General features: G+C 45.0%; 1 protein-coding gene across 3 annotated transcripts in view; it reads left to right on the forward strand.

Annotated features, from left to right (window-relative positions):
- gabarapl2 (GABA(A) receptor-associated protein like 2) overlaps positions 1-12119 on the forward strand; it is a 35344-nt gene that overhangs the window by 1286 nt on the left and 21939 nt on the right. The window contains exons 2-4 of one of the 3 annotated variants that reach the window (XM_061919986.1): positions 708-962; positions 1176-1231; positions 2701-9073. In XM_061919986.1, coding sequence (XP_061775970.1) covers positions 3643-7716 — 4074 coding nt within the window. In that variant the 5' untranslated portion in view covers positions 708-962; positions 1176-1231; positions 2701-3642 and the 3' untranslated portion in view covers positions 7717-9073. Of the gene's footprint in view, positions 1-707; positions 963-1175; positions 1232-2700; positions 9074-12119 lie in introns of those variants that run through there. The other 2 variants (XM_061919985.1, XM_061919987.1) reach the window with 2 other exon arrangements.

A 12119-nucleotide genomic window follows, 5' to 3' on the forward strand; every position in this document is an offset into this window, starting at 1 on the left:
AAAATACTTGAACATTGATTTAGATTGTCAGGAAAGAAGAGGAAGGAATTTAAAAAGTAAAAAGGTATATGTGTTTGAAAATCCTAAAATCATTTTTAAGGTTGTATTTTTTTTTCTCTAAAATTGTCTTTCTGAAAGTTATAAGAAGCAAAGTAAAAAAAATAAATGCATTTATTTAAACAAGTGAAGATTTTTCAAATTCTATTTGAGTTTTGTCTCTCTTAGAATTAAAAATGTCAAGCAAAGCGAGACCAGCTTGCTAGTAAATAAATACAATTTAAAAAATAGAGGCAGCTCACTGGTAAGTGCTGCTATTTCAGCTATTTTTAGAACAGGCGACTCATCTGGTCATTACGGGCGACCTGATGCCCGCGGGCACCACGTTGGTGACCCCTGTGTAAAGGTTTGTTCAATGCTTGAATTAAAGTGTATTACATTGCAATAACAAAACTACTCGGGAGAAATTTGCCAAAACAAAACTGATTATATCCGTTCTGTAAAGGCGTCCAATGAACTTTAGCGTCACACTGTTGCCATGACTGCCAGCAGTGTAATGCTGCATTCAGGGTATATCGGCACAGTTACGTCATGAATACAGCTTGCTAAATAAGCGAAATAGAGCAGGGATTTTTTTTCTTACATTTGATATTTCCATGCGTGTGTGTTTCTGTCTCGTTATCTATCTGTCATTTTGTAAAAATCCACAGATGGAGATACCAAGTTATTTTTTGTCCGACAGTGCTTGAAGGCAGCGCCATCCTCCACCAGACAGTGACGTCACCTCAAAAAGACGAGCCTCGGGTATAAGGCTGGATTTTTTGTTGTTGTTGACGTTTCGTTTTCAATGTTTGAACTTAAGGACGGCATTTCCTGCTGATTCATAACATTTCAACGTTGCCGTCACGCCTCAGCGCGGGATCCAGCAAAGATGAAATGGATGTTTAAAGAGGACCATTCCCTCGGTAAAGTGGGTTGTTATGAAGATGTTATGTCATGGACGGAGGAGATTGTGCTTATTCATTCTGTACATCGAAGGCATTTTAGCTTCTAACAATCGTTTTTTATGTATTGTAAAATTTTCCTGTCATGGAAAATGCTAAAAAAATATATTGTAATGCAAGACAACATTATTGCTGCCAAAAGGAAGTGCTCATCTTTTCACTTTCTTTCTTTAGAGCACCGATGTGTGGAGGCCGCTAAAATCCGCAACAAATATCCAGACAGAGTACCGGTGAGTTATTGTGTCCGCAAAAAGGGATAAAGGCTAATCTTGATCGAGTGCCACTTTTGAAATTTTCCCACATTGTTGCCTGACTCCAAAATGGCCGACTTCCTGTCCGATTCCAAGCATGGGGGATAAAGACTTTTTGTGAGGATGAACCTGTCGACATACTTGCCAACAGGGGCGCCGCTAGGGATTTTTGGCCCCATGAAAATAATCTTTACAGGGCCCCCAACACATAATTTCATCATCATTAGGGGACTCTCTGGGCCCCCTTCCATCATGGGCCCCTAGAAACAAAGTGCAAGATTGTCAGAGACATTTTAAAACGAGCTATTAGTGCACTTTTGTGCATGATGTCACTAAGATGATATATCAAAACAACACTAAATTAAAGTGCACTTTTTGTACAGAAAACCATTATAATAGTTAAAAATTAATAAAAGTGCACTTTTGCGCATGATGTCATGTGTAAAAAACTGTCAAATAAAAATGAGCTGCACAATTAGAAATCTAACAGTGTATGTCATTCGTTCTGTGGTAGATTCCTGCGGACCTGTTGATTTTTTTTTAATGCGGTATTGATGTGAAAATGGTTGCTTCGGCATTTTGTTGGTGACCGAACGGAGATGTTGATATGCAGTTTCAAGCACTCTTCATTCTCTAGTGCAGGGGTCGGCAACCTTTACTACTCAAAGAGCCATTTTGACCCGTTTCCCAAAAAAAGGAAAACAATGAGAGCCACAAAATTATTTTGAAATTTATTATGAAATAACACTGCATACAGAGTTATTTGTTTTGCTTTGTGCTATGTATAAACCAGGGGTCTCAGACACGCCGCCCGCAAATTAATATGAAAATTTAATGTTAGTGCGGCCCACGAGTTTTATATGAATGCACCTTGACAGCATCACACTTGACAACCCTCCCAATCCTTCCAGGGGACTACCGAATTTCAGAGTGACTATTTTCTCGAATATCAGCTTTATCTCTTCGAGACGATAATAATAAGGGCGTGCTATCGTGGCACTACTAATAGCGCCCTCTATAACCTGTGCAATCAGCTTGCCAGCCCAGTCAGGGTTAGGGTTAGGATTCTGAGTATTTGTTCTGTTGTGTTTATGTTGTGTTACGGTTAGGATGTTCTCCCAAAATGTGTTTGTCATTCTTGTTTGGTGTGGGTTCACGGTGTTCACGATTAGTAAGAGTGTTAAATTTGTTTATATCACAACTGTCATGCCCGGCTCTGCCGGTTAGTGTTTGGGGCACTTTGGTCCTCCGACCCGCAGGTGGAGCTGTCATGCCGGCTCTGCCGGTTAGTGTTTGGGGCACTTTGGTCCTCCGACCCGCAGGTGGAGCTGGTCTGTGAAGACGTGCAACATCTCAGAGGGCTGCTGATTGGGCGGCCTATAAAAGGCCTCCCATCAGCATGCTCTCTCTCTCATGCTCTCTCTCTCTCTCTATCTCTCGTCCCACAGGCACATTCGTTTGGTGACCGTATGGTCACGGCAACGACGGCCGGGATTAGCACCACACTTGCACCCTTTTGGGACAACACTCATTTACTGATACATTCCTTGGTTAATTCACATTACTGATCACTGATACATGTTGTAAATAAAAGATCTGTTGGCTAAAATGTACAAATCGGTGTGGTCTCCCTTAATGTTACAGCCACTAACAAGCCAGTGGTTGTGACATATGGGGGCTCGTCCGATCTTTGGTAGTAACTTTAGGCTATGGTAATTCCTTCTACTGGCTATGGCAGCGTAGGAAGGTGCGTAGAGCTCTTTGTATTGAGTATTCCTTCTACTGGCTTTTGGAGCGTAGGAAGGTGAGTAGAGCTGAGTTACTAATTGTGTACTGCTGATAGTCAGTTGGGGCCTGTTATCAGTTAGTTAATTGGGGGATCTACTGATTTGTACTTTTGAGGCTTTGTTTGACCGTGCAAGTGTAGGTAGACACTGAATTGTTTGTTCCAGCCATCTTGGTTTAGTTTCATTGCAGTTTGTAGCATTGCATTCAGCCTCCTAGGAGCTGTCGCCTTTATCCCCATCTAGTACGTGTTCTAGGTTCCTGCTGTCACAGAGCCTGGGCGAGGGCACCGCCTTGGAGAAACGGCTGAATCGGCTTTGTCGGGATGGTACGTCTCCACAGGTATTGGTGAGTAAATGATCCTCGTCCTCGGGCTCTGTGTGAAAATAGATTAGTCTAGTGGGGGGGAAATGTTTAGGGGGATGCTCCGAGGTTAGTTTGCTGTGTTAACATAACTGTAATGTTTTAGAGACCTGGTTGGATTGGTTGGAGAGAGAGAGCCTAGCGTAATTAGAGCTAGTTTTTGGTTGGGTTGTTTTTTCAGTAGTTTCATTGTTGGTTTGGTACAGTAGCCAGATTGGTACTGACGGCCTGGGTTGAGCAGGATGGAGGCTTTTGTGGAAGCACCATCTGAGAAATTGTTGTTTGCCCTTAATAAGGAACAGTTGTTGCAATTGGCAGAAAAGTATGGCATGGAATTGTCATCAGCCATTAGAGCTGGTAAGAAGAGACCCTTGCGTGAGTCCATTCACGAGTTTTTGTGTGAGCAGAGCATTTTGCCTTCAGGAAAAGGTGGTGACGCTCATGTGAAGGGTATGTCAGAGCCTATGCAGTCAGAGAGGGTAGGCATACTGACTTTTGAGCAACAAAGAGAGATGAAGGCACTTGAATTTGAGTGGGCGCAACAGGCTAAGGAGAAAGAACGTCTTTTTGAACTGGAAAAAATCAAATTAGAACGAGAATTGCAACAGCAAGCAGATATGGAGAGACTCAAATTTGAAAAAGAAATGGATTTGAAAAAAGGTGAAATGGACCTTACAGTACAGCTTGAGAAAATTAAAATTGAACAGGATCGTTTGAAACTAATGTCAGAAGGTAAGATTAGTGGAAATCTGTCCGGGTCAAGTATGGATAGCATGGTAAAGTATGTTCCAAAGTTTGACGAACGTGACCCAGACGTGTTTTTCTCACTGTTTGAACAGATGGCCTCTGACAAAAAGTGGAGTGAAGAGGATAGAACGGTGCTTTTGCAAACTGTACTAGTAGGACGCGCACGGGAGGCATACTTGGCATTAACACCTGTTGATAGGCACAAGTATGCTGAGGTGAAAAAAGCGGTCTTGAAATGTTATGAACTGAATCCAGAAGCTTACAGACAACGTTTCAGAAACTGGCGTAAACGTGATAATCAGACCCATGCTGAAGTGGCAAGAGAGTTGAGTACTTATTTTAACCGGTGGCTCACTTCAGAGTCTGTCTCAACTTACGAAAATTTGCGTGATTTGTTGATTTTGGAGCAGTTTAAGAACATTGTACCAGATCGAATTGCAACCTACATTAATGAGCAAAAGGCAAAGTCAGTGGAGGAGGCAGCCTCGCTTGCTGATACCTTTGTGTTGACTCATAAACGTAAGCCTTACAGCAGTCCTCCACGGTATAATAGCCACCAACGTTATGATCCTGCTCGTTCTCCTCCACAACGTTCTCCTCCTCGTTATGGTCGTAGTTCAAATCGATCCAATTATGGCAATTCCAGTAATGTTCCTAAATTTGATAATGGAAGTAGCAAATCTCGCCCAAGCCCGACGGATAAATGTCATTACTGTTTGCAGGAGGGACATTGGAAAAAGGACTGCCCGCTGTTGAAAGGCCGTAAATCTAATGCCAAGGTAGCTGGGTGTGTTTCTGTTGTGCATCCAGTTGATTTTGGCGTCTCTGATCTAACACCGTTACCTCGTTTGGACGTTCATTGTGAGCAAGTGATTGAAGATGGTGCATCTGTGTCAGACGAGCAGACGAAATCAGTAGAGTCAGCTGCGTCTGATTTCGCTCCATTCATTAGTGATGGCTGGGTGTCATTGGTTGGAGAGACACAAAAAGTTCCAGTTAAAATCTTAAGAGACACTGGGGCATCTGAGAGTTTCATTTCTGGAGCAGTTTTGCCATTTTCCACAGCATCTGACACTGGGAAATGTGTTTTGATTAGAGGAATAGGCATGCAGTCATTTTCTGTACCGTTGCACAAAATTCACTTGTGTTCAGGATTTGTGAATGGGGAGGTGACTATTGCTGTGAGACCGTCTCTGCCTATGCAGGATATCCATGTAATTCTGGGGAACAATTTGGGTGGGTGTTTAGTTTCTCCACCTCCAGTTGTTACACCTGTACCGCTATCTGTAGAGGAGCCAGACGCGTGTTGTCAAGAATTCCCAGAAGTGTTTACTGCTTGTGCTGTGACTAGGGCAATGTCTCGCACGCAGGCGCAATCGTCGGATGTGTCCAAATCTGTGCCTATTTTTGTTCCTGAGCTGCCCGAACCTCTGTCATGTCAAGATTTAATTGAGGCACAAAAGAATGATCAGAGCTTTGAGAAATATTTTGCCTTAGCTTCTACTGATCCAACGATGGGTTACTTCATTCAGAATGGCGTTTTGCTGCATACGTGGTTGCCAGGTGTTGATCCTGAAGTGGCAGGTCAGGTGATTCAAGTGATGGTACCTGACAAATACCGTGATTTGATTTTGAGAACAGCCCATGGAGCAGAGTCTGGGCATTTTGGAGTTAAGAAAACCTACCGACGTCTTTTGGAACATTTTTACTGGCCACGGATGAAACGCCATGTATCTAGATTTGTCAAAGCATGTCATGTTTGCCAGGTTGCGAAACAGAGTACTCCCATTAAACCTGCACCACTTCAACCTATTCCGTCTGTTGGCACACCATTTGAGCATCTCATTATTGATTGTGTAGGTCCACTACCCCCTTCGAAATCTGGTTGTGTGTACCTCTTTACCATCATGTGCCAGGCCACTCGGTATCCAGCAGCGTATGCCTTGAGAACAATTACCACAAGGTCAATATTGAAATGTTTGTCTAAATTCATTTCTGTCTTTGGCATTCCAAAGGTAATTCAGAGCGACAGAGGGTCTAACTTTACCTCCAGAACATTTGCTGCAGCGTTGAAGTCGATGCAGGTGAAGCACAATTTGAGCAGCGCGTATCACGCACAGAGTCAGGGGGCATTGGAGCGCTGGCATGCCACGTTGAAGTCTCTCTTGCGCGCTTACTGTGTTGAGATGCGGAGAGATTGGGAGGAGGCGTTGCCATGGCTCTTGTTGTCTGCGCGTGGTGTAGTTCAAGAAAGCACTGGTTTTAGTCCAAATGACCTAGTCTTTGGCCACAAAGGCCGGACCTCACTGTCTGTTTTAAATGCCAATCTGGATCTGCAGAACACTCCCGTCAGTTTCACTGAGTATGTAGATGGTTTTCGTCGTAGGCTGTTGCTTGCATGGAAAGAGGCAACCGAGCATTTGACTAAAGCTCAGGTGAAAATGAAGCTGCGTTATGACCGTAAAGCTAAGATCAGAGTTTTCAATCCAGGTGATCAAGTTTTAGCTTTGCTGCCCATTCCGGGGTCACCATTTACAGCAAAATACTCTGGTCCATTTACGGTTATGAGCCAAGTGTTAGATCTCAATTATTTACTGTCAACTCCTGATCGTAAACGATCACAGCAACTGTGTCATGTGAATTTACTCAAGCCTTACCACTCTGCAGGTTCCGACAAGGCGGGTGGGATTGCTGCGAGTCCAGTGGGTCTAGCCGTTGGGGTTGGGGAACCGCTCAACTGGCCGGAGGTGGCAGCTTGGGATGAAGTGCGCGCACCTGATGATTCAGTGTTACACGGGCGCTTAGATAATACTCAGCAGTTAAAGGAGCTAGATAGTCTCCTCGGTCATTTAAGTGAGGTACAGCGTAAACAGTTGTCGGATTTGATTTTTGAGTTTTTGCCTTTGTTTTCCGACACTCCAACCTGTACCACACTAATTGAACATGACATTGACACACAGGGTGCCCGCCCAATACGACAAAGATTTTATCGAGTGGCTCCCGATAAACAGAAGAGTATGGAGGACAGTGTGCAGTATCTGCTTGATCATGGTCTCGCCAAGCCATCTTACTCCAGTTGGGCATCGCCATGTCTACTGGTGAAAAAGTCAGATAACACCTATAGATTCTGTACAGATTATAGGAAAGTAAATGCTGTGACTAGACCAGATTCTTTTCCATTGCCACGTATCGAGGACTGTGTGGATCAGGTTGGGAGTGCTCGTTATGTCAGCAAATTTGATTTATTGAAAGGTTACTATCAAGTGCCTTTGACGCAGAGAGCGCAGGAGATATCTGCATTCATTACCTCTTCCGGTTTGTACTCGTATACTCGAATGAGCTTCGGTTTGCGGAATGCTCCTGCAGCCTTCCAACGGCTCATGAATAGGGTCGTTGGGGGGCTGCAGGGGTGCGCGGTTTATTTGGACGACGCCGTTTGTCATTCAGACAGTTGGGACGAACATTTGGCTTGGCATTCGAGCGCTTTTCCAGAGGTTGGTGGCACTAAACCTCACAGTAAATTTAGCGAAATGCGAGTTTGCGCGTGCCACAGTCGTCTATTTGGGTAAAGTAGTCGGCCAGGGGATGGTGCGGCCCGTTAACGCAAAGGTGGCAGCTATTGATAATTTCCCTGTGCCGGCGACGAAGAAAGAACTTATGCGCTTTTTGGGTATGATCGGGTACTACCGCAATTTTTGCTGCAATTTTTCAACTGTTGTATCTCCTCTGACCAATTTGTTGAAGGGTGGCGCCAAATTCATTTGGTCGGAGGAGTGTCAGCAGGCTTTCCAGAATGCAAAGCTTTTGTTAACATCAGCTCCGGTCCTGGCTGCACCCAAACTGGATCTGCCATTCCAGCTGCAGGTGGATGCAAGCCAGGTGGGAGCAGGTGCGGTCCTCCTGCAGGCTGATGATGATGGAGTAGCCAGACCGGTTTGCTATTTTTCAAAAAAATTCAACAAATACCAATTTAATTATTCAGTGATTGAAAAGGAAGCATTAGCATTGATTTGGGCATTGCAACACTTTGAAGTCTATGTGGGAGGGGGTCTCCATCCAATTGTGGTCTACTCAGATCACAACCCTCTCACTTTTCTACAGTCTTTCAAAGGGTCCACCAACCAGCGCCTGTTGCGCTGGGCACTGTTTCTGCAGCCATTCCACCTGTTGATCCGCCATATTCGCGGGGTGGAAAATGTAATGGCTGATGCGCTCTCTCGGGCTCTGGACCAGGAGGTCTAATCATCTCCACTCACTCCTAACCTGCGGTTTTTCTCTGTTTCCCTTAAAGGTCGCTGTCCGGGTACCAGGATTTGCTGGGTGCAGGGAAGGTCGGAGGGGAAGGAGGGTGTTTGGGATGGTTTGGGTTCTGGTTGGTCTGGGGTGGAGGGGAGGTGCGTCAGTGGGACTAGAATATAGCTACTGGGGCTACTGTAGGTTTTGGTTTTCTATTTTTTGATGGTGCTTCAGAGACCCAGTTAACACGGGTCTCTGTTTTTAAGGGGGGGGGTGTCATGCCCGGCTCTGCCGGTTAGTGTTTGGGGCACTTTGGTCCTCCGACCCGCAGGTGGAGCTGTCATGCCCGGCTCTGCCGGTTAGTGTTTGGGGCACTTTGGTCCTCCGACCCGCAGGTGGAGCTGGTCTGTGAAGACGTGCAACATCTCAGAGGGCTGCTGATTGGGCGGCCTATAAAAGGCCTCCCATCAGCATGCTCTCTCTCTCATGCTCTCTCTCCCTCTCTATCTCTCGTCCCACAGGCACATTCGTTTGGTGACCGTATGGTCACGGCAACGACGGCCGGGATTAGCACCACACTTGCACCCTTTTGGGACAACACTCATTTACTGATACATTCCTTGGTTAATTCACATTACTGATCACTGATACATGTTGTAAATAAAAGATCTGTTGGCTAAAATGTACAAATCGGTGTGGTCTCCCTTAATGTTACAGCCACTAACAAGCCAGTGGTTGTGACAACAACCCTCAGTGTGACCTGTATGGCTGTTGAACAAGTATGCCTTAGCAGTCACTGACGTGTATTAACAAAGACCACATACTACATGTGACCGGCTGGCACGCAGGTAGCACTGGGTAAAAGCAGGCGCGATGACATGGTTGAGAGGTCGGCACGCAGATAGAACGATGTAAAAGCGGGCGCGATGACATGTTTAAAGGCCTACTGAAATGAGATTTTCTTATTTAAACGGGAATAGCAGGTCCATTCTATGTGTCATACTTGATCGGCATGCGGGCGGCATGGCGTAGTGGGTAGAGCGGCCATGCCAGAAACCTGAGGGTTGCAGGTTCGCTTCCCACCTATTGACATCCAAATCGCTGCCGTTATGTCCTTGGGCAGGACACTTCACCCTTGCCCCAGGTGCCGCTCACACTGGTGAATGAATGATGAATGAATAATTGGTGGTGGTCGGAGGGGCCGTAGGCGCAAACTGGCAGCTACGCTTCCGTCAGTCTACCCCAGGGCAGATGTAACTTACCACCACCAGGTGTGAATGAATGATGGGTTCCCACTTCTCTGTGAGCACTTAGAGTATCTAACAATAGAAAAGCGCGATATAAATCTAATCCATTATTATTATTATTATTATTATCATTTCGCGATATTGCCATATTTTTGCTGAAAGGATTTAGTAGAGTACATCGACGAGAAAGTTCGCAACTTTTGGTCGCTAATAGAAAAGCCCTGCCTTTACCGGAAGTATGTGCGCGTGACGTCACTGGTTGCAGGGCTCCACACATATTCACATTGTTTATAATGGGAGCCACCAGCCACCTCGAGGTTGGATGGCTGCGGTGAACACGCAGTGTCTCAGAGAGAAGCCGAGGAGCCAAGCTCACAGCTGCCTTTTTTGACAGCTGCTGCAGGATGACAGATAATCCAATGATATCTCCGGTAAGATATGTATCACAATATTCCCATCCAAAAACATGCTGGTTGACGTAAAGAAAATATTTTCGCTTGATTGCTCGGTGTTAAAGCTTCACAACAAACAAAGAAACACCGGCTGTGTCTCGGTGCTAAAGGCAGCTGCAATCCACCGCTTTCCACTAGCAGCATTGTTCTTTATAGTTTCCAATATTAAATGAATAAATTGCAAAAGATTCAACAACACAGATGTCCAAAATACTGTGTAAGTATGCGATTAAAGCAGACAACTTTTAGCCGCGAGTGGAGCAGCGCTAATATTTTCTGACAGTCCGTGACGTCACGCGTACGCGTCATCTTTCCGCGACGTTTTCAACAAGAAACTCGCGGGAAATTAAAAATTGCAATTTAGTAAACTAAATCGGCCGTATTGGCATGTGTTGCAATGTTAATATTTCATCATTGATATATAAACTATCAGACTGCGTGGTCGGTAGTAGTGGGTTTCAGTAGACTTTTAAGAGGACGTTAAAGGCGTTGCTATCACGGCACGCCCTCTATATTGTTGTCAGGGTGAAAATCGGCGAAAGCTTATCCTGGGAGAGGCACTGAAATCTGGAAGCCTACCGGAAAAATCGGGGCGGTCTGCAAGTATGCAGCTGAGCCACATCAGAGTGATCAAAGAGCCGCAGGTTGCCGACCCTTGCTCTAGTGGGTGACTTTTCAAAGGATGCTACAAATTAGCAGTGCTGCAACTTTTTGTAGCAACGCTTTTGCCGCATAATTGTTCAACATATTCCCGCTTGAAGCCAAACCACTGCCAGACGATGCACCCCGTGCTGTTTTTCTTGGGAATTAATTCTTCCTTCATTTGTTACCAGATTCGCACCTTCTTTCTCTCGTATTACCACTCGCACCACTCCGCTAGCATCACAGCTAATGTTACCTATGTAGCTACCTCTCTGCTTGGCGAGGGCGTATGACTTTGCACGCGTGACAGTACGTGACTTGTGTAAGAAGGTGCGCTTGTTTATGTTTCTGTCAGAAGGAGAGACAAGAAAGAGTGAGAAACGCATGTAGTGTAATGCCTGTAGCTAAAAGCAACTGTTTGAGAACATATACCTGAATATCACGATATAGTCATTTTCTATATCACACAGAGAGAAACCTGCGATATATCGCCCAGCCCTATCCCGAGTTACAAAACCGCTTGTTATGTGGCGCTTTCTTTCTGGCATTACTTCCTCTCCGAACTCAGTTTGTAAACACTCAATGAGTCCATACAAAGGTAAGAGCCGGAGAGTCAAGAAATAGACGGCGCACTTACCCGTGTAAAAAATTATCCAAGGAGGAGAACCTTTAACGATAGATTAGTGTGGCTGACAATAGTTATTCGTGTAAGGCAGGGGTGCCCATTACGTCGATCGCGAGCTACCAGTCGACCGTGGGGGGTGTGTCAGTTGATCTCCAGCCAGGCTTTTAAAAAAAATAGACCTAAAAATTAGTGATCATCAATCTTCACCAAGACGTCACTTAAATGACATTCACGGTACCGGAGGGTCTTGTGAGATGACGCTGGCTGCTGCAAGATCATTATTATTAAAAATGACCGAGAGGAAGGCGAGAAACACTTTTTATTTCAACAGACTCTCGCGCCGTACCTTCCGTCAAAACTCCAAAGGCCGACTGCACATTTCCTATCTTCACAATAAAAGCCCTGCTTCATGCTGCCTGCGCTAACTAAATACAGAGTCTCGGAAAACTAGCGTGCACAAGCGATCTGTTGTGATCCGGCTTCCGGATCACACATCTCTAGCATGTTTGTCTTTTTTTGTATTGTCCTACTATGTTTTGATCATGTTTTGGACTCTACCGATCCCGTTTGTTAGCGCACTTCCTTGTTTTGTATTGTCACCATGGCAACCTAAGTATGCCTCCTGCACGGACTCATTACGCACACCTGTTTTGAATTATTTGTGTTGTATTTAAGACCACCTGCTACCTTAGTTCCTCCTGGCTGTTTTGTTTGCTACTTGCAACACGCACGTTGGTTCTTATTTTTGTAATCACTATTGCTAAGTCTCG

This window comes from Nerophis ophidion, linkage group LG14 (assembly GCF_033978795.1).
Source record: "Nerophis ophidion isolate RoL-2023_Sa linkage group LG14, RoL_Noph_v1.0, whole genome shotgun sequence".
NCBI classification, from domain to species: domain Eukaryota; kingdom Metazoa; phylum Chordata; class Actinopteri; order Syngnathiformes; family Syngnathidae; genus Nerophis; species Nerophis ophidion.